We start from the raw sequence: 22,199 nt of genomic DNA, 5'->3' as shown, positions 1-22,199 counted from the left end.
AATGAATCAAAACCCTATGAGAGGATTTGATATGGAATATAGTAACCAGGACCGGATATTGTCAAACTAATTTGGTTTAGCTACATCGAACCCATGATGAGTTTGGATGTTTTATGTTTTTATGGTTGTAACAATGTAAATCCTGGATACCTATCTTTTAAAGAGTGTTGGTTTTATTCTACACTTTTGTGAGTCACCAAGGAAGTTATTCTACTAATAGAAGTTGGTAAGGTTCTAGTACCATTTTGGACAGTAGGCACTCTGAGGGTAAGTGTGTTTCTTTGAAGATTGTTAGCTAAACAGTAGTGCCTAAGAACCCCAAGTGTTCCACTGTTGGAGTCAGAGTAGCATAATTGAAGGTGATGGATGAAAGAGCTCAATCAAGTCTATGGGGATCATGGAGATAGTAACTCGTAAGAATGGAGGTAAGGATGAGAGTAAGACAATCTCGTGCTAATGGTTCTATCTCATTGGAGTAGTACGGGAAAAGTGAATTAGTAGAAGTAGAGGCTTGTAGCATGCATTATCAGATCAAGTGAAGTTGATGAGATTATCAATAAATGGATTACAAAGTTGTCGCATTTGTTGAAGGAATAATAAGGGAAGAGTAGTCAATGTTGTTTGTGGTCAGGGAATCGATAAATTTTTCTTATGAAGAATTAATGAGTATTGATTAACCGAGTCCAGATAAGATGTTATAATTATGTTTTGTGTAACTTAGTGCAAGGAAGGGAAGTCGTGGTTTCCGAGAAGAAAGTGACCCACTGATGTTGAGCGGTATATAAGAGGAATTAAGTGGAAGCAAGTTTAAATGTTAATCCAATATCAGAATGAGATTGTGATGGAAATCAAGAAGTTTCGAGAGTTCATGAAAGAAGGAAATTTGTCAGCAAAGACAACTTAGAAGAATGAGTATGTCAGAGGTTTGGAATCGAAGAGAAGTCAAGTGTTGGTCTAAGATATTAATGCAAGGTTTGTTGGTTTGCTGAGTGAAGGAAATTCGGGGACGAATTTCAATTTAAGGGGGGGAGGATGTAATATCCCATATTCCCTTAAATGCTCAATTAGTTGTCAGTTGAGATCAATTGAATTCCTGTGTACTATATCTTTTGTCATTTGTAACAATTGGACCTCCTATGTGCTCTAAGTGTTGTCAATTGGAACCAATAGAGTAACCAATGAACTCTGAAGGGATTAATTATTAATAAAGAGACAGACCAATATTAATAAGTACAAGAGAGAACATTTTTGGTAACATTAATAATTGGTCAATTGGTACTGGAAGATAAAATATCAAGCGAGATATTTTATTATTACTTGATATTATATATTATATATTATATATGTAATGTAGTATGTGTGGTGGAAAAGAAAAGAAGAAAGGATAAGAATAGAAGAAGAGAGAATGAGAATTATCAGAAAGAAAAGAAAGATAGGGAAGAGGAGAAAAAGAGGAAAAGAGGAAAAGAAGGAAGAGAAAGAGGAAGAAGCCATGGAAGCACCATCACCATGTCATCTTCATCATCTCCATCTTCATCTTCATCTTCTAGGTGAGTTCTTAGATAGTTTTAGCATTGGGGGAAAATAATCTATATTTGTGGGGTTAGGGTTTGTGTAAATTGGGATAAACTTGTTGTGTGCATACTCGTTATCCATGATATGTGTTGAAAAATCATGTTATGTGGAAATAGTAGGTAAAAATGGTATATGGAAAGGAAAATAAAAGAGGAGTTATTTAAGGAAAGAAGTTACTGAGAGAATTAATTTGAAATTGGAATTTTTCCTTTTTTTCGTGAGTGGTTAGGTTAACCGGGATTTGAACCCAGGACATCCTTGAAACTGTACATGCCTTACCACTAGGCTAGAGAGGTTGTTGTTAAATGCTTATGCAATGAATAAATATTAACCTAAATCTTGATTAAGATAGATTGATGAATTAATTGAGTATTATATCTCCATTTTGGACACGGCCGGATGCGTTAGAAAGATAACGTAAAAGGGCTATTATTATTGTTCCATGTTATAAAATATTATGTGATTTATAAATGCCATGAATTTTATCATGATGAAAATTACATATTGTTGTTATGTGGAAGGTGAAATAACATGATTAAAAACCTTACAAAGATGAGTGAGGAAACCTAGAAGAATAATTTGATTAATAACTTAGAAAGATAATCTAGGTTATGGAACATGTGAGATACATGTATGAGAATACGGTATTCATTCGTACGACGCTTATGTGAGGTCGTGGACGAATTGTTGCCATGATTGAGAATGAGACGCATTGTATGGAACATGCCATGTTATTATTTGTGTATTATGGTGAATGAAGTCACCTATGATTGATGAATTTGTTATGGTTCGTGGAATCAATGTTTTATGGAACCGATCATGTATTCAGAATGTGTGTTTTCTGTGGTGGTACACATCTCTTGTGGTATGCTTAGATGAGTAAGCATTGGGATGTGGGACCAATGATTCGAGCCTCAAATGGGTTTGAGCCCCAACCATGGCGGACATGGGGGAAAGGTGGACACCTATGTGGGTTAGAGTCCCATACGGTGAAAGATACCCTAGGTGGGTTAGAGTCCCATATGGGTGATGGTTCTTAAAAGTGGGTTAGATTCCCATAGGGGAACCTGATATCCACCGCGAAAGTCGAATCATACGAGCATGCATGAACCGAGGCTGGCTTAGACGTAAGTCCGATCGGGAATTGATGTTGCGTGAATCTGAATAATGATCGTGGTTGAGTTATGAGAACTCAGATGCATGTTGCCATACAATTGCGAGATAGTTCCCCATCGCTCAAGTCTTCGTTCCCTTGTTGACTTGAGTTGGATATGAGCTGAATATTGATTAGAAACCCTATAGAGCCGAGTGGACCCATAGGATAGGAGAACTCACTAAGATTATTATCTCATCCCATCATTGTTGTTATTTTTCAGGTAATTCTTTACAGGTTGAAACTAAGAGAAGCTGTTATGGATGTTTCAAGGGTTGCTGTTCATTATGATCTTCCGCTGTGGAGTTGTGTGCAATGAAGATATTGTACATAGTTCTTAGATTTTTATTGTTTAGGCATTATTGTATAACATGTTCCATTGATGTTTTAGTTTGGACATGCATATATTTTGATGCCATTAGGCACTTATGTTGTGACAGTACCAAAATTTAACACTTGTATGATATTATTCTAGATATATATTATACGGGTTGTTACAAGTCTGGTGCCCTCAATGCTTCGATTTATTATCTTTGGGGCATTTTCTTCGACATTTCCTCGTGTTGGCAAAAAGGATTCGAAAGTGGCATTAAGCCACAATTAAAGAAGCCAATAAGGCCCAGATAGTAATAAATTGGTACCAGCTTCGTATTCCTTTAGCTTAGCACTAGCCGATCCTAGACTTTCGTACAAACTAGCCAATAAGAGTTCACTCAAACACACTCTTCGACCAGCATGCAATTGATTAGTGAGCGTTAAAAATCTCTTAGCAACTTGTAAAGATTTGCAGCAAAAGAAGAACTTAGACAACCATAGACCTAAGAATGCTATATGTTCTATATCAGAAACTTCTTCCCCATCAGTGTGATATAGATTAATGTAAGTACTAAACGAAGCGTTCTTAACATTGAAGTCAATCAAGTTTTCACAGTCTTGGTAGGGGTCGAAGGTTTCTCCTGTCGGAGGAAGTCCAGCAATGGCAACTACGTCGAAAAGTGTGGGAGTCATCATTCCATAAGGAAGATGAAAGGTGTTATATGTGCTATCCCAAAAATATAGGTTGGATAATAATAAAGGCTGACAGTAACTGAATCCCAGCTTCGACATCTGGATTAGGTCAAAAATACCCAATTCTTTCCAAAATGAGGCTTTCTTCTTCTCAACTTTTGTTAACCAAGCGAGATAGGATTTGTCTAGAGTTGGACAAGACCGAGAGGGTCTGAAACTATCAGTGATAAAATCCAATTGAAAAGCCTCTCTCTGGTTTAGATCCTCATTGTCTTTAGAAGAAAGGGTTTTGTTGGCTATGGGTTTAGTAGTATGATGACAAGGAAAAAACTGAGCACATTTCTCTAAATGTTCTTCAGATACTAATGGGCCTAGAAACCCTAAAGCATTTCCAGAAAGTAGGGAAGGAACCATTACCTGAGAAGCAAAAATTGCTTTCTGTTCTTTCAAAAGTTTTGGAGCAGTGATGTATTCTCGGTCCCCAACAGTGATGGTTGTGCTAGTTGGAATGTCCTGGGAAGTAGAACTTTTTGAAGATCCAACACCTTTGATGTTCTTTGATTGCTTTTGTTGTTTATCAGAAGACATTGTAATGAGTTTTGGAGATTTTGAAGAATTAGGGTTTTAGGGAGGAAGAAGCGTTTTCAGAGAAGTTGAAGAAGATGAACTTAGATGGAAAATAGAGATTTTCGTGAAAAGAAAGAGAGAATTGACAAATGAGCTTTTATAGTGTTAAACCTGCGAAGCTGACTGGTTACGCTTTACTAGGGTAGTGGGCCACGTGATGGTTTTTTCTGAGAAGAGGGTACAGGGAATACTATTCATTTTCTTGGAAGTTGAAGTTCATGATGACAAATAATTGCGCACACGTTCTGATGAGACGTTTTGAAAAAGTTAATCATGATTAACTGACAAATATGGACTTTTAGGTCTATGAAAGGTCTCTGGTCGAAATCTGGTGAATACAAAAAATGTCTATTTCTATAGTAATTTGAAATAGACATTTCTTGGGGGCAATTAGTTAGCTGGAGATTTCGACAGATAGCTAAAGCTCTTTGGAAATGTTACGTTTTGGAGAATAAATAAAAGATGACTGTGTCGAAGCTGTTTAATTCTTTTCGTGGGTGAACAATTCTTTGTTGTCGAAGCCTGAGACTTAGAAGATTTTTGGATTTCCACAAAGCTCTCTTCGACATAGGCGTTCACAGAGTCGAAGCTTCAAGCGGGAAGCATTTGAAATTTAAACAAAGTCGTTTCGTCAGGCCAACACGAGGAAACATCTGAGACATGCAACGATTGAGAATGGCAAACGTGGTAGTCATATGTGTAGAGGCCGTTAGGGTCAAATTCCTATAAATAGGGGTCTTAGTTTTAGATTCAGGGGTATTCAAACAGATATACAGAAATTCACAAAATATACTCGAAGTACCAGAGCGAGAGAAAAGAGTTTTACGCTGAAAATGTATATATGAAAAACACCATAAGTTTCTTTCATGTTATCTATTTCATATCAATTATTTCAATTAAAGTTATTCACTGCCTTTTATTCTGTCGAATTTCCCTTATTTTCAGTAGTTTATCATCACTTTTTCTTTTGTATTTACATTTCGCCAAGTCTTCATTTTCAGTACTTTCTCAAAACTTAAAGCATTTACTTCGAGTCACTTATCTTTACCCTTCACGAGTATTTTCGTTATCTTTAAGAAACCTTTTACTATAAAGTTATCGTCATTTACTTTGTTCATAAAGTCATATGTTTCGTTCAGAATTGTTGTCAAAACACTTTTCGTCGTCCACAGATTAGAAACAAACTTAACCATGAGTCAAATCACCGTAATAATAGTTCTTGAGACACATGTCCTGGGATCAATCTAGTCGATCCTGTAAGTTACCAAAAATATATAAATTTAGAAGACGATCGATTGTTTATCAGAAATCACTGGTAAACAACAAGATAGAACAAAACATGTTGAGAGTGATAAACATTTCATCAAAGAAAAGTTTCAAGCTAGAATAATTTCCTTTTTCATTGTAAGATTTGAATTGCAGTTAGCTGATGTTCTCACCAAAAGATGGAAAAAAGGTTGTTTAATGAGTCATTATTCAAGTTGGGAAGGTGTGATGTGTGATATCCATGCAACAATTTGAGTGGGATGTTAAGAAAAATCAAATATTGTTTTTGTTAAATTAGGCCGTAAATTATTATGTTAATTGTAAATTAATCATTTGTAAATTGAGATTAATTGGATTCCGTAATAGAAAAGGAGTTATAGTGACTCTTGTTTGTATATATTGCATTACTAGATGAATAGAAAAATATTGAAAATTATTCTTTGAAACGTTTCTATGTCTTTGTCTAAAGTGGAGCATAATGTAATCAAAGTGAAATAACTTTGAACCCAATTCCGATCAAAGATTTTGTTATTTATCTGCGTAACATCAATCAAGAAAGAGATAGTGGGCATTCAAAACGTGAAGTGGTGTGAAAGATATGATCAACAAGAATTAGATGCCGTCTAATAATTGAGTTGAAATAATGGTTAATTCTCTTTCATTTTAGTTGCAAGGATTTTATTTTATGTGTATTTATACAGTTTTTCATACGGACATTAACCACCTAAGAGTGGAAAGAAAACAAGAGCAGAGTCAGAAGTTACTTCAAATTAGGTATCTTCTACTTCAAGTCTTCATTTTTGTTGTTATTATGTAAAATTTTGAAAATAAGATGGAAACGGAATATGGTGGATACCACGAGCTCCTGAGATTAGGATTCGAGATGAATATCTCGTTCATCCAAGTTTTCTCCATTATTCAAAACACATTCAAATTAATCAATTTATTTTCTTGCTCATCCAAGTTCTGGTCATTACTCAAACCCTTTTTGTAAACGAAAGATGCTTTGTCTTGAGATGATGTAAAAACAATGTTTCGTCCACTTGAACGTGTGAGTAAGCTTGCGATGTTGGCCATAAATGTTGATTTGTAAATTCATTCAGCCGGGATGCAAAGGCTCCCTTCTTCATATTTTTTTAGGTAGCCAACAATGTTTTCGTCGATTGACACAAAGTAGGATTCGCTAAAATCGACCAACAAACATTTTCTACCCAAAACTACATAAGCATTGAGTTCTTTATTGCACCCGGAGATATGTAGGAGAATGACTTATAAATCTTATCAGGCCAATTAATAAAAAAAGTTAGGTTTAGTTCCTTTCTTCGCAAATTAGTAAAAAAAATCCAAAAATATTTTCTCTTGTCTTTTGACCCTATTTTTCTTTCTCTCATAATAACTCGAGAAACCTAACATTTCTAAGATAACATTAACATGCATAACTAACCTAATGGTTCCCGTTGAGTACAACGGACATGAGGGGTGCTAATACCTTACCATTTTTATGAATAAATAAAGTTCGGCGATGACTCTGTTTAATCCATCTTACGAGCGTGTGATTACGCTTCGCTAAGTCTTGTTCTCATTTTTTCCAGGTGTGACAAGAAGGAAGAATGATATCTTGGTCGGTAGAGCTCTGAAAATACGACGTCTAGTATGTTCCTAGGGGGGGGGGGTATAATCGCATGCCCTGTCCAACTCAGCTCACCCATCGAAGAAAAGCCACCTTCGAAATTGGCTCTATCCATGAATGGCGCCTTTAATGTAAAGGGAAGCGGGGAAGGAATAGTACTTAAAGGATCAGGTGATATAGTTATCGAGTAGGTGCTGACGTTCGAGTTCACCAACAGCAACAATCAAGCAAAGTATGAGGCCTTTGTCGCTGATATGGCCATTACCTTAGAAACGGGAGCTACCAGCCTAAAAATTAAAAGTATCTCTCAATTAGCCACCAATCAAGTCTCAAGACAATATCAGGCCAAGGAGCCCCAACTGATAAAAAATCTACAAAAGGTACGAAATCTCTCATTATGTTTCCTCTCTTTCAAAGTAGAGCACGCCCCCTATGAACAAAACTTCATGGTGGATCTATTGTCCAAATTAGCCACCTCAAAGGTCGCGGGGTTCAGTAGAATAATCATATAGGAAACTTTCTCCTCCCTTAGTATCGAGGCAGAGAAATGATACTCCCTGGAACTCATTCGCGAATCCAGATTCATTTCACCCATAATATACTACTTATAGTCGGGCAAACTCCCCCCAGGCAAAGGAGAAGTCAGAATGATCATAAGGAAAGGTTCCATATACACATTAATCTCAGGTAAACTTTATAGGATGGGGAGGACCACACCAAACTTAAGGTTCTTAGACGAGAACGAAGCAACCTTAGTCCTCACGGAAGTCCACAAAGGATCCTACAACACTCACATTATCAGAAAAGCCCTCACTCCCAAATTACTCAGTGCAGGGTATTACCGGCCCACTCTTATGAAAGACAACCTCGCCTTTCTCAAGATGTGTGATCAATTTCAGAGACATGCCGTAATATCCCATATTCCCTTAAATGCTCAATTAGTTGTCAGTTGAGATCAATTGAATTCCTATGTACTATATCTTTTGTCATTTGTAACAATTGGAGCTCCTATGTGCTCTAAATGCTGTCAATTGGGACCAATAGAGTAACAAGTGGACTCTGAAGGGATTAATTATTAATAAAGAGACAGACCAATATTAATAAGTACAAGAGAGGACATTTTTGGTAACAGTAATAATTGGTCAATTGGTACTAGAAGATGAAATATCAATTGGGATATTTTTACTACTACCTAATATTATAGTATATATATAAAGTATATGTTATATATTTGTGTGGGAAAAGAAGAAAAAGAGAAAGAAAGAGGAAAAGAGAAAGAGAAAGAAAAAGGAAAAGAGAAAGAGGAAGAAGAGGAGAAGAAGAGGAAGGGACCACCACCATCATCTTCATCATTTCATCTTCATCACCATTTTCTACTCATCTTCATCATCGCCAACTTCATCTTCTTCTTCTACTAGGTGAGTTCTTAGTTTAGTTATAGCTTTGGGGAGAAATTTCATGAAATTGGGAGTTAGGGATTTATGATGTTTACTATGTTTGTTAAATTGATGATTGATATATGAACTTCTTGGTGTGTTGCAACTCTATGTTTGTTAATCCATGATATATGATGTTGGTTGTTGTGAGAATGGTATTAATATCATATTGAAATATTATATGGTGAAACCATGTTGATATTGTACATGTGAGCATGTAGTAAGATGGATGTGTTGGAAGAATGAGTGTGGGTTGGGTTGGAAATGAAGTAACAGAGGAAACTTCTTGGTGTGTTGCAACTCTATGTTTGTTAATCCATGATATATGATGTTGGTTGTTGTGAGAATGGTATTAATATCATATTGAAATATTATATGGTGAAACCATGTTGATGTTGTACATGTGAGCATGTAGTAAGATAGATGTGTTGGAAGAATGAGTGTGGGTTGGGTTGGAAATGAAGTAACAGAGGAAAGTGGTTAAGTCTTTTAAAAAGTTCTCAATTTTTCCTTTTTCCATGGTGGTGTAAGACCCCAATTTTGACCCTAATATCCCTCATGGCATCATAACATTGCATTTGCATTGCCTCAAGGATCTTTAGCATCTTGGTTCCCTTTGCCTTTGGGTGGGACTCCTTGTGATTGGTTTGAGATCACCAAGCATGCTTGAATTATACATCATTGTTTCTCTTAGTTTTGTTTACTAACCAAAAGCACAAAAATGTGTCACTAACATCTTTTGTTTGAAGCTTGAGTATCATCCAAGACACTTTGTGGGTTCTATTTAGATGATCAGTCAACACAAGGGAATGGCTTGAGATACTTCCAACAGGTTCAAATGGGGTCTATTCGTCAGTCAAAACGTTAATCGTGAAAAAGCAAAAGTTTGTTCATGAGTTGTCATGCTCGCTAGGCGAGCAGAATGGGTCGCCTAGCGAGTCCCAAGAAAAGCCACCAGAATCACCTACGCTCAGAGGAATTTCTTGAACTGTCATGCTCGCTAGGCGAAGCCCACGTGTTTAAAAAAAATAATAATAAATAAATAAATAAATAAAATATAAAAAATTTGGACTTGGGCCTCTCTCATTTGAGCCCACAGGTCCACAAAAATCAGGTTATAAATTCAGAGTTTCAGTGAAACAAAATTCAATTCTATTCCTATTATCCTGGCAGGGAAAAAGATAGTGAGTGAAGAGCTAACAGAGTTCAGAGCAACCTCCAGAGACTGAAGGGAACTCATGGCAAAGAACCAATTCCCTCCCATATAAACCCTCAGATTGCTTTGCGAACCCAACCGGGAAATTCAATTTCATTCGATCTCTCTAGTCAGGTTTACCCTTATCCCCATTACTCTATGCTTTTAATTTGAATGCTCTGAATGTATGAGGTATTATGGGTGAATTTGATACCCTTTTGATGCATGTGTTTGACAAGAGGTTTAGGCCTCCTACCCTTGGTTGCTTTTTGTGAGCTTTTTGTGAATTTTAATGGCAAGATTCATGTGGTTACATTTTGATTCGGGGGCAACTCTGGATTACTCTATCTTGTTTCTCTAACCTGTTTGTTGAGTTTTTTTTGTGAGGGCTCACATGACTCTTGCAGAGATGGCTTGCCTGGTGTTCCACTTTATTTGTGGGAGACGACCTGGAGGTTTATTCCGATTACCTGTACTGACTCACTTTCTTTGATGGTGCTAGCTTGAGAGATCTCTGGGTTTCTTATTCCTTTATTTGCTATTGCTTCGGATCTTTATCCGTGTGGTAGATCTCTTAACCCCCTTTATCTTTCCCGCATTTTACTACTCTTTGCCTAAAGACCTCCATGAAGAGGCAATTGACGGATAAAAAGGATCAATAATCAATCCCCCGTTATTCAGTGTGTCGTTCTTTAAGATTACACTACGTGTCGATGCTTCAGAACAAAAACCTCAGATCTTTTGTCCGGTCAGTCAGTGGAAAGGGTTCCACCTTTCTGATCCCCCACTTTTTGTCATGAGTCACCCTGTCCAGGGTTAAGAGCTATGAGGTCTTATCCTCATTACCCCTTTTGCATGAGCATCCCTAAACACCCCAAACTCATTGATTTTTCTTCTCCTAAGAACACGTTTACTCCTTCTACTACAGGCGAGTAAGTCTCCAAAGGTCGAGCATCCGGTAGATTGCGTAGTAACGTCGTTCACCCCAAAACACAACCCTTACCCCATAGGTGGTCGAACTACATTTTGCTCTGATTTTCATCCCAGATGAGATACGTAGGCATAAGACGCGATGTCTTAGCGAGCACACTCCTCTTTAACCCATAGGTAGCCGAGCTACGAAGATTCTGATTCTCAGATTCAGATGAGATACGTATGCAGTGGATGCGACGTACGTGCGAGTCATTTTCTTTTGACCCTTCTTTTAGTAAGTATTACATTAGATAAACATACACGCTTTTCTCATCCCTTCAATCATGTTTGCACAAATAAATTTTCAAAAAAAAAAACAACAACCTTTGCAACAAATGTGAAAAGGGCTCCCTAGGAGTACCTAGGATGCTTTGGGTGCCTAATACCTTCCCATTGCATAACCAACCCCCTTACCCAGATCTCTGACACTTTTACTAGTTTTTGATTCGATAAAACTTTTAGGTTTTTGTTCGCTTTCTAACCATTCCTTTGGATAAATAGAAGTGCGGTGGCGACTCAACTTGTATGATTTACCTTGGATTTAGTCAATATCTCTAATGGTAACGAATACCCCGCTATAGAAAAATGGCGAATCTGCTGGGGATATCACTCCTAGTGGGTTTTGCCTACTTTTCATATTTGTTGTATTGTATTGTATTGTATATATATATATATATATATATATATATATATATATATATATATATATATATATATATATATATTTTGTGACATATTTTTGTGCAATTTGGGATTACTGTATTGTATGTAATGATTGAATTGCTTGATATTAATTCCTTGTATGCTTGGTGATCTTTGTGAGATGAGTTCTATACCCAAACTCGAGTGCACTTAGGATAGGAGAATGGCATAGTCTTGTCGACTTGTGTGGAGTTATTCCTTAGCAAGTTGACTTGCAAGCCCATTCACTTGGTGGAGGTCATGTTGGGATCAATAATGTCACACAAGTAGTTGTGGTTAGACATTACTCTTTCCAATATAGACCTTAGAAGCCAAGGACCTTAGTTTACCAAGCCCATCTTGGCCTATTCTTAGGATGTAGTGCGAAAGTTGTTCAAGTGTAAGATTTGATACGATTGTTACGCGATACTACACTCATAAGAGTCTCTCTTGAGAATATTTTCGGAATACGAGTAGTCGTTTCTCCGATAATATCCAAAAGATGGGATGATGACTATGGGAACCTGTTGTAGAACATGTTTGGCAGGTTTAAACCTTAATACACTCCCTTTGGGTGGTTCTTAACCTAAACTCCATGCTCGTGACTTGCAACAAACCCTTGATTCATGGTTGATCCGTTCATGAATCCTTAATATCAATGGAACTTGGGTGTTGATAAGGTGTAAACCATAATCCACCAAAATGGATGGTTGATATTAAGGATAACATGATCCATCCCATGTCCTTTGTTTGGTGTGCTTTGCTTGATCCTTGAGTGTGATTGTTGCATTCATACACCCATTTGCATTCATATCATCAAAATAATAAGAAAATTTTCAAGGAACTTAAGAGGTCTATTTGCAAAATTTTCAGACATGGAAAGACAAAGAAGGAATACAAAGAAGTACAGTTTCAGACAACCAGACTTGAAAGAGTTAAGGAATTTGACATCTTATGTATTAGATCCCTTGGGTTTCAAAGCTCGTTTTGGGAAGCTTCTTCCTCTTCTGACTACTCAGGTGGATGAAGGATTGATGAGTGTATTGGTGCAGTTTTACGATCCTTTGTACCGTTGCTTCACGTTTCCGGATTTTCAGCTTTTTCCTACACTTGAGGAGTATGCTTATCTTGTGGGTATACCTGTTCTGGATCAGTTGCCGTTCAGTGGCTTGGAAAGGGTTCCCACTTCTCAAGAGATAGCTGACATGTTACACATAGATGAATCTCTGGTTGGTGCTCATATGACTACCAAAGGAGGAACTCAAGGTCTCCCTTCTGAGTTCCTCATTTCTCAAGCTACTATGTATGGGAAGGCCATGAGTGAGGATGCCTTTGAGGCCATATTTGTACTTCTCATCTATGGGTTAGTGTTATTCCCCAACATCGACAAGTTTGTGGATGTGAACGGTATTAGGATTTTCTCTACTCTTAATCCTGTTCCGACTCTGTTGGGCGATACCTACTTCTCTTTGCATATGAGGAATGCAAAGGGTGGTGGCGCCATTGTGTGTTGTTTGCCGCTGTTGTATAAGTGGTTTATTTCTCACTTACCTCAGACGGTCGCTTTCAAGGAGAACAAGGAATGTCTACGGTGGTCCACGAGACTTATGTCTCTCACTAATGATGATATCTCTTGGTATAACCGTGTGTATGATGGTGTGCAAATTATTGACTTTTGTGGAGAATTCTCCAATGTACCTCTTCTTGGTACATGTGGTGGGATTAACTACAATCCTATTTTGGCACGTCGGCAACTTGGGTTCCCCCTAAAGGATAAACCCAATAACATTCTGTTAGAGGGTGTATTCTTTCAGGATGGTAAAGATCCCCAAGGTTTGAAAGCTAGGATGGTCCGCGCTTGGCGCAAGATCCATAGGAAAGAAAGGAAAGAGTTGGGTCCTAAGAATTGCATCACTTTGGAGCCTTACACTGTTTGGGTTAGGAAGAGGGCGTTTGAGTATCTCATGCCTTACGAGTATCCGAGACCTACACCTATGATTATGGTTGGGCCTTCAACCCTCCCTAATCAAGGAGTAGAGGAGTTGATAGACGAAGACCGTTCACGTGCCTGGTGTAGCACCTCAAATTTGCACCTATCATTGTACATACATTCTCATATTAGGTCATAACATAACATGGTCCACTGCATAACATTGCATTGTCCCTTTGCTTCAAGTGCAAGCCAGTCAGAAGAATTAGGTCAAACTAGTCAGGAGATCAGTCAGTCAAGCAAGCAAGTACAATTTTTTCATTGAGCCAAGGCCCTAGGGTTGGTCCAACATGTTCCCATGACTTGGGGATCCATTTGAAGTGTTTTGGTCAAGGATTGGATGTTCAGAAGTCATCAGTCAATGCACAGTTTACCAGAAACCCTAAAAAGTCAACCTTGGTCAACTGGGCCTGATTTTATGGTTTTGATGGTTGGATTTGGTTTGAGAGGGCTCATTCATGTCCATATAGGCCTTATATATCATGTCAAACATCATCATGGAAGAATTTGAAGCCAGACAAGAAGTTTCCAAAAATAGAAACTTGACCTGTAATTGAAATTTGCCAAAAATGGAAACTTCTTGATCCTAAACTTACATCATGATACAAGCTTCAAATGAATTTTTGCCCAACATGAAAGTTGAAGATCTTGTTCTCCCATTTCCAAAAAGTCCAAGAACACTCAATTCCCATGTATGGTTGGCAAGTTATGATCAATTCATTCTCAAAAATTTTTGAACTTCAAAAGGCCATATCTCTCAAACCATTTGGCCAAATTGGGTGGGGTTTTTTGCAACAAGTCACATTTGATCTCCTCATTACAAATATGTAACCATCATTCACCAAAACATCATAGATCAAAATGGCATTTTTGAACTTACATGAATTAATTTCAAGTGAGGGTGAAATTTGACTTTTTGAAATAACCATTTTTAATCATTTTTGCCAATTGAAATTGATCAGAATATGTAATTGGAACTTGCCCAAAGGCCCATTTTCGAGCTGTAAGCATTGCACCTCACCACTTAAGTGAAATTGGCCAAATTAGCAAAACATGACATTTTTCAAAATTCCAATTACCACAGAACAAAACACACTTAGCAAACCTTAAACAGCACATAAATAGCTCATTTTCTCTCTGAGCAGAACCCTAGCAGCCACTCTATACCAACAGAAAACCTCTTGTTCTCAATTTTCATTTTCTTCCATTTTTGAATCTTCTGCTAAAAACTCAAAGGAGCTCGAGCTACACTTGTTTGATTCATCACACACAAACCATTTGGAGTCATTTGCAAGCTCTGAATCTCAACTGCAAAGCCTGTTTCACCACTGCTACATCAAGAATTCATCCATGGCAGTTCAAAGTATGGATGATTTCAAGCCTTGCTGAGCTAGGATCTTCAAGCATTCACCATTTGGAACTCAAAGCTTCACCTGTTTCAAGCCAAAACCACCAAATCATCACTGCTTCATCATTTTCTTCAAAATCAAGTAAGATTTCGAACCTCACCATTTGCTAAATCTTAACATGTTTTGGAAAGGTCTTTGCATGCTGAGTTCATTAGTGGTCATAGTTTTGAAAATGATTGTGTATTTTTGAAGTTATGTGGAAATGAATTTTGTTGTTCATTATTGTTTTTGTTCGATTCATGCTGGATAAGTTGATTTAGTGAAAATGGATGATGTATTCTTGATGTGTGATGTTTGCTGAGTCCAATGATGTGCTCAATTTGATTTTCTGGGCACATTTGTTTTTTCACGAATTTGGGAGGATGAAGATGATTCACTGTTACAGCCAAACCCTAGTTTCCATTTCCCAGGTTTTTGTTCTTTCACGTGTGCATGACGCTGTTTCATTGCCAGCCAATCACAACATTTTATTTTCGTTACCAATGCGCAACGTTTTGATAAGTTGGCCAGGTTATTACGAGTTTGCCATTGCCGTGCCACTTGACCCATTAATTCATGTTATTTTTTGCAATTTTAATTTCATTTGATGCTTCAACTTACAAAAATCATAGCTCCTTCATTTTAAATCCAAAATTCATGGGACTTTTTGCATTGTGTTTATTTGGATCTCTAGTATTTAATCATGATTTTTCCTGATTTTTTTTGATGAGTGGATTTTAATTGGTATTAGGGTTTTGATCATGTGCTCATATTTTGTACCTTTTGCCAAAACATTTGTGAAATGATGATGCATTATCCATTGGCCTTGAACTTTTTTGTGCTTAAACTAGACACATTCATGGTGATTTTGGTATAGAGGTTATGAATTTATCATCTCTGGTCATTGAGTTATGGTTTTTTGAAGAAGGGTGTGACAATTTGTGTCACACCATTGATGTGCAACTTGATGATTTTCTATACCATGCCTCTTGACCTCAAATTTGATTGAATTTTTGCATGAATGTAATCTTGAATGTGTAGTTTACATGTGATTTTTATTGGGGTTATTTGTGGCATTTCCTAATTGATTGAGATTTTTCTCCCCTATTAGGTCTTATATTGACTTTTTGTGACACATGTTCCCATTTCATTTGTGAAATACTCATACTTTATTGGATGGACATGAAATTTGATATGTGATTAGTAGACATCTTAAGCTTTGCCATGGTTTTGATCCCATTCATTTCTCATATGCTGTCACTGATTTATGATTTTTTCAAGTTGATGCATGTTTGGTTGACTTCTTTGAGCATGTTTAAAATTGCCTTGCCTTTCTGATTTTCATTGACCACCTTCTACTTGTCCAAATGAGTTGAAATTTGACATGCTTACCATGCTATGGATTATGTTTTACCATGATTTATTTGATGATTTTTGGAATTGTTTATGATTGGTTTTGATTCAAGTCTTGCTGTTGACTTCTATAGGCTTCCATATGCCATGCTTTGACCTAATTTGTTCATGAAATGATAATGATGAATGATATGATGGTGGAACCAATTGAGTTTGCTTCTTGATTGTTTGAATTTGATTTTGATTGGATTTCATTTGCTGTTTTGACTTTCTCATCCCTTTTTGACCCTAGGCTTGTCCTAGTGGTCCTGTTGCTCATGTTTGAGTTCATTTTTTCAGGTTAAGCAACAATTACCCAATGAGACCAATACAAATTGATTGAGTGTGCTTGTTTATCATTACTAATCTATTTGTTTTGTAGGTTGCTTGGCTCACATGCCTTGAACCTTGTGCATTGCACATCTATCTGCTTGTGTTGACTGTTAACCTTTGTTCCATTCTGATTTAACTTTGACTTGTATGCTAACTGTGCTTGACTGATTTCAGGTACTTTAGTTGCTTTTAGTTCCTTGTGAACTTTGCTTTGCTTTGCTTAAGAGCAATTTGCATTGAGGTATATTTTCTTATCTTCATGTAGTCTGGAAGACCTGGCCTGTTACTTGGCCAGGCACCTGTCTGAAGTCCTCCTTAAGAGGCAATGTTTTTGATTGTTTAATTTTGTCCTTGTACATATTCAAAGACCTCCTAAGTGAAGAGGCAATTGGCAGAACCCAAGGGATATGCAACCTATCCCCTGCTAGTCTGTGTGTCACTCACCTTGCTCACACTACCTGTGTTGATGCATAGTGAGTAAAAACCCAAGATCTATAGAGTCTAACTTGTGGATAGAGTTCCTACTTTCTGAACTCCCACACCTTCTGATATTCAAATGCTCTCCCTGACCAGGGATAAGAGCAATGAGGCACACCCCTCATCTCCTTTCATCTGCTTCACCTTAGCCCCTCAATGTCAAGGTTAAGAGCACCTTTAACCCAATTCTAGTGGTTTGTTTGTTGAGGTTGATATGACCCCTCGACTAAAACCTAACCTTGTTTGAGCCCCTTGGTTGTGTATAGCGTGTGCTACTTGTGTTTGTGTTTGTTTGACTTGCTTCCTGTGCAAGTTAGGTTTAGACTTGCTTCCTGTGCAAGTTAGGTGTGGCTTGCTTCCTATGCAAGTCATGTTTAGGATAGGCTTGCTTCCTGTGCAAGTTAGCTAGAAACCTTAACTTAGGGACGACTTTGCATGACAACATCTAGGCTCGAGTCGTAGTCTCCCTAGTGTTGTGTCTCCCTCTGTTATCTGGTTAGGCTAGTCCTTTTTCCCTGCGTAGGGGAACTACGTCGCCCTGATCCTCATACCAGATGAGGTACGTAGGCAGGAGATGAGCTGATCTCTCCGGGCGCCTTTTTTCTTTTTCCGCCCTTTTTCTTTTTCAACCCTTTGTGTCTTAACCACCCTTGCGTGTGTTTTGGTTCGGATGCTGATGTAAGTCCAGTGATTGGCATTCGGGCTCCATGTTTGCCTTCTGGTGTGTGTTTTGGTTCGGATGCTGATGTAAGTCCAGTGATTGGCATTCAGGCTCCATGTTTGCCTTTGCCAGTGTTTGTTTGTGTGCGTGTCAGCCGAGCTACGAATGCTCTGATTCCCCTTCGTCCAAGGAGATACGTATGCATAGGATGTGATATCCTAGCGAGCATGTGTCGTTTCCCCAGTCCGAACTACTTCGACTCTGATGTCTATGCCTGATAGACTAAGTAGGCCCAGGATGCAATATCCTGCCGAGTCAGTCTTGTTTGTTTTCTTGTGTCTCTTTCAGCCAGTGTTTGAGCAGTGTTTATAGCAACCATTTTCCTTTCTATTGTGCGTGGATCCCGTCGAGTACGACGGATGCGTAGGGGTGCTAATACCTTCCCTTCGCATAACCGACTCCCGATCCCATTCTCTTTGGTCGCGAGACCACGTCTTTTCCAGGTTTACTCTGAGCGTTTCCTTTCCCTCTTTTGGGATAAATAACGCACGGTGGCGGCTCTGTTGTTTCGTTTTCCCGCTGGTTTTTCGCGTAATGCGACAGCTGGCGACTCTGCTGGGGAACTAGAGAAGTTAACACCTACTGGTCCATCTTCCCTAAGCGAGTCTCTCCTAGCGCTCTCTAGGTTAGGGTTTTGGTTGCTTTGTGCTGTTTTATTTATTGCATTCATTATTTACTGTTTGCATTCATTGTCTATTGTTTGCATTTATTGTGTGCATTAATGTTTGCATTCATTCATTATTCATCTGCCTGGCTGGTTGTCTGTTTTCTCTTTGTTGGGGTGGGAGTCACTTGAGGTAAAAGGTCCAATACCCAGACCATGAGTGAAATCTAGGATGATTAGGAATAGAGTGATTCATGGGAAGCGGGTGGTATTGCGCCACTTAGCGGAACATTGATATCACGAACAGTTCAGACCCTGGTGGGATATTGTCGTTGTACACTTCAGGTGTGTATATGATGGTATTTTGCGAAAGGTTATTTATACTGTGTTTCTCTCGACCTTACCCTGGCCTAGACGACACCCGTGAGTGGGGAAGAGTTGATTATTACAGGTACCGTTGGTGACTTTTGGTTCTGTTGGTGACTTTGGGTTCAGACAACAGTTATCTCAGTTGACTTTGGTTTTCAAGTCGGATTTGGGTTCTGAATTTAGACCGAAGCTTCGACCTAGTGATCAGAGTTTGCATAACCAGCCAGTCCAGTCTGCATCATTTGCATCATAGCATATTTATTTTTCAAAAGATACGCAATAAAAAAAAAAGAGAAAAAAAAAGAAAAAAAAAAAGAAAAAAAGAAACTAATCTCTGCATGCATATCATTTCTCAGGTACATTCCAGAGCTTGGTTCACTGATAGAGATGGCAACAGTCCCAGAGCCGAAGCGGAAGACCTGTTCCTACAGCTTTCATCGTGAGCCGTTGACTTCATTGGTAGAGTTGGGTAGTCTTGTGACTAGCGATCAGCTGAAGGGTTTTGTTGGGCAGTATGGAGATGTTCTGACTTTATTGAAGACAGTAGTTGATCCGGTGCCTTTGCAGACACTTCTTCAGTTCTATGATCCGGAGCTCAGATGTTTCACCTTCCAAGACTATCAGTTGGCGCCTACTCTCAAGGAGTATTCTATCCTGTTGGGTGTCTCGATTCAGCATCAGATTCCTTTCTTGGACGTACCAAAAGAGGTTGACTTCAGAATTATTGCCAGAGCTCTCCGGTTGAGTGTCAAGGAAGTTTGTGATAATTGGAAGCCCAGTGGGGGAGTAGTGGGTCTGCCGTTGAAGTTTCTCTTGAGGGTTGCTGGAGATGAAGAAGAGAAAGGGAATTGGGAAGTTTTTCATGCCCAGCTTGCTGCTATGATCTATGGGATCGTCCTATTCCCAAGCATGCCAAATTTCATTGACCATGCTGCCATCAGTATCTTTATGGGAAGGAATCCAATCCCCACTCTGTTAGCTGACACTTACTATTGTATTCACAGTAGGCATGGTAAGGGTGGAGCTATCAGATGCTGTCTACCTCTTCTGCTCAGATGGTTCATGTCCCTTCTGCCAGCTAGTGGACCCTTTATGGATACTCAGAACACTCTTAAGTGGACTTAGAGGGTCATGTCGCTCACATCCTACGACATCAGATGGCAGTCATACCGGATGGACGTACGGAATGTTATCATGAGCTGTGGAGAATTCCGGAATGTGCCACTCGTGGGGACCAAGGGTTGCATAAATTATAATCCAGTTCTGTCGCTCCGTCAGTTAGGGTTTGTATTGAAGGGAAGACCGCTTGAGGCTGAAGTAGCCGAAAGTGTGTATTTTGAGAAGCAGAGTGACCCGACTAGAGTGGAGCAGATAGGAAGAGCTTGGAGATCTGTTGGAGTGAAGGATGGATCCGTATTAGGGAAGAAGTTTGCCATTGCAATGCCCGATTACACTGATTGGGTAAAGAAGAGAGTGGAAACTTTGTTGCTACCCTACGATAGGATGGAGCCGTTGCAGGAGCAACCACCTTTGGTTCTTGCTGATAGTGTGCCTGCTGAGCACTATAAGCAAGCTTTGATGGAAAGTCGTCGTTTGAGGGAGAAGGAGCAGGACACCTAGATGGAGTTGTACAAAGCTAAAGCTGATAGGTTGCACTTGGCCCATCAACTCAGGGAAGTGCAAGGAGAGGATGCTAGCAGAGCAAGGAGCAAGAAGAGATCCTATGAGGAGATGGAGTCCATGTTGGATGCAGAGCATAGAGAGTGTTTGAGACTGCAGAGAGCTGAGGCCAACTATCAGAAGAAGATCAGAGACCTAGAGAAGCAACTCAAAGACAAAAACATTTAGTTGAAGAAAGAGGTTGATTTAAGACAGACATCAGAGGAGTATCTTGGAGGAGAAGTCTTGGAGCTTAGAAGACAGCTGAAGGAGAAGATCACCCCTCTACCAGAATGTTCAGAATGCACACTGTTGATAGACCAGTGCCATTACCTGAAGACCCTCATTCCGGAAGACCGTCTGTCTTAGATGTATTTGTTGAGAATCACCTCCAGGCTTGTTGGATGGGATTCATTTGTTTGTACTCCGTCTTTTGGATCTTTGTTGTTGAGAATCACCTCCAGGCTTGTTGGATGGGATTCATTTGTTTGTACTCTGTTTATCGAATATTTGTTGACTTGGTTGTATTGATCTTATTTATAGATAAGGTTGTTGGTATTTCCCTGTTGTTCTCATTTTCCCTGTATCCTGTTGTTCTTTTGTTGCTGCAGGTTGCCATCTTTTGAGGATGGATCAGGCTCTTTGAATGCCTGAGAAATGAGCATATCATGTGCATCATACACATATTTAACATCATACTCATCTCATTTGCATAACAGGTGTTCTTGTGCCGTCTTCTCACTTTGGTTCCTGTGTTCAGGCAGGATAGCTGATCAAAGACCGCACCGCTACTCAATGCGACTCAACCATCAACGGAATATGGATCAAGTACAAGCCGAGTTAGCTGAGATGAGAGCTAACATGGCCCAATTTATTCACATGATGCAAGGGGTTGCGCAAGGACAAGAAGAACTCCGAGCTCTAGTTCAGAGGCAAGAAGCTGTAATTCCACCGCCCAACCAGGCTCTGCCAGAGGGAGGCCCGATTAATGACACTCCTGCTGCTGCTATTCCCGTCAACAACTATGCTGTAGGTGAAGAGTTGAGGGGTATCCGAGTTGACGGTCAACCAATTGCTCCAGATACTGCTAATGCCAGAGTCATCCATGCTCCGACCCGTAACAGAATTCCGATTGTTGACAGACAAGAGGATATGTTTACTTTGCTCAGCGAAGATGAAGATATTTTGGGAAGAAATGATGCGAGAGATCGTAAAGTTGAGGCCCTTGCTGAGAAAATCCGGGCTATGGAATGTCAAAACTCCCTCGGTTTTGATGTTACAAACATGGGATTAGTTGAAGGTCTGAGAATCCCGCACAAGTTCAAAGCACCGTCATTCGACAAATACAACGGTACTTCCTGCCCTCGCACTCATGTGCAGGCATACTACAGAAAGATATCCGCATACACTGATGATGAGAAGATGTGGATGTATTTTTTCCAAGACAGCCTATCTGGGGCGTCTTTGGACTGGTACATGGAGTTGAAGAGGGATTCAATCAGATGCTGGAGGGACTTGGGTGAAGCTTTCCTCAGACAGTACAAGCATAACATGGACATGGCTCCGACCCGGACTCAGCTGCAGAGTTTGTGTCAGAAAAATACTGAAAGCTTTAAAGAGTACGCCCAGAGATGGCGCGAGCTTGCTGCGAGAGTTCAACCCCCTATGCTGGAAAGGGAGTTGACTGACATGTTTATCAGCACTCTTCAAGGTGTGTATATGG

At 39.1% G+C, this 22,199-nt stretch overlaps 1 protein-coding gene across 1 annotated transcript; it reads left to right on the top strand.

Annotated features, from left to right (window-relative positions):
- Nucleotides 1-6,325: 6,325 nt before the first annotated feature.
- Nucleotides 6,326-20,899, top strand: LOC127117343 (uncharacterized). The gene is made up of 5 exons (XM_051047435.1): nucleotides 6,326-6,403; nucleotides 7,222-7,639; nucleotides 9,869-10,455; nucleotides 12,417-16,887; nucleotides 19,174-20,899. The coding sequence occupies exon 4, from the start codon at nucleotides 12,419-12,421 to the stop codon at nucleotides 13,670-13,672; it is 1,254 nt and encodes a 417-aa protein (XP_050903392.1). The 5' UTR covers nucleotides 6,326-6,403; nucleotides 7,222-7,639; nucleotides 9,869-10,455; nucleotides 12,417-12,418; the 3' UTR covers nucleotides 13,673-16,887; nucleotides 19,174-20,899.
- Nucleotides 20,900-22,199: the final 1,300 nt, after the last annotated feature.

This window comes from Lathyrus oleraceus, chromosome 1, assembly GCF_024323335.1.
Source record: "Lathyrus oleraceus cultivar Zhongwan6 chromosome 1, CAAS_Psat_ZW6_1.0, whole genome shotgun sequence".
NCBI lineage: Eukaryota > Viridiplantae > Streptophyta > Magnoliopsida > Fabales > Fabaceae > Lathyrus > Lathyrus oleraceus.
This window is presented reverse-complemented; position numbering and strand designations above follow the sequence as displayed.

Excerpts from the sequence above, each read along its gene's own strand:
- LOC127117343 (XM_051047435.1), top strand. The coding sequence starts at position 12,419 with ATGGAAAGACAAAGAAGGAATACAAAGAAGTACAGTTTCAGACAACCA.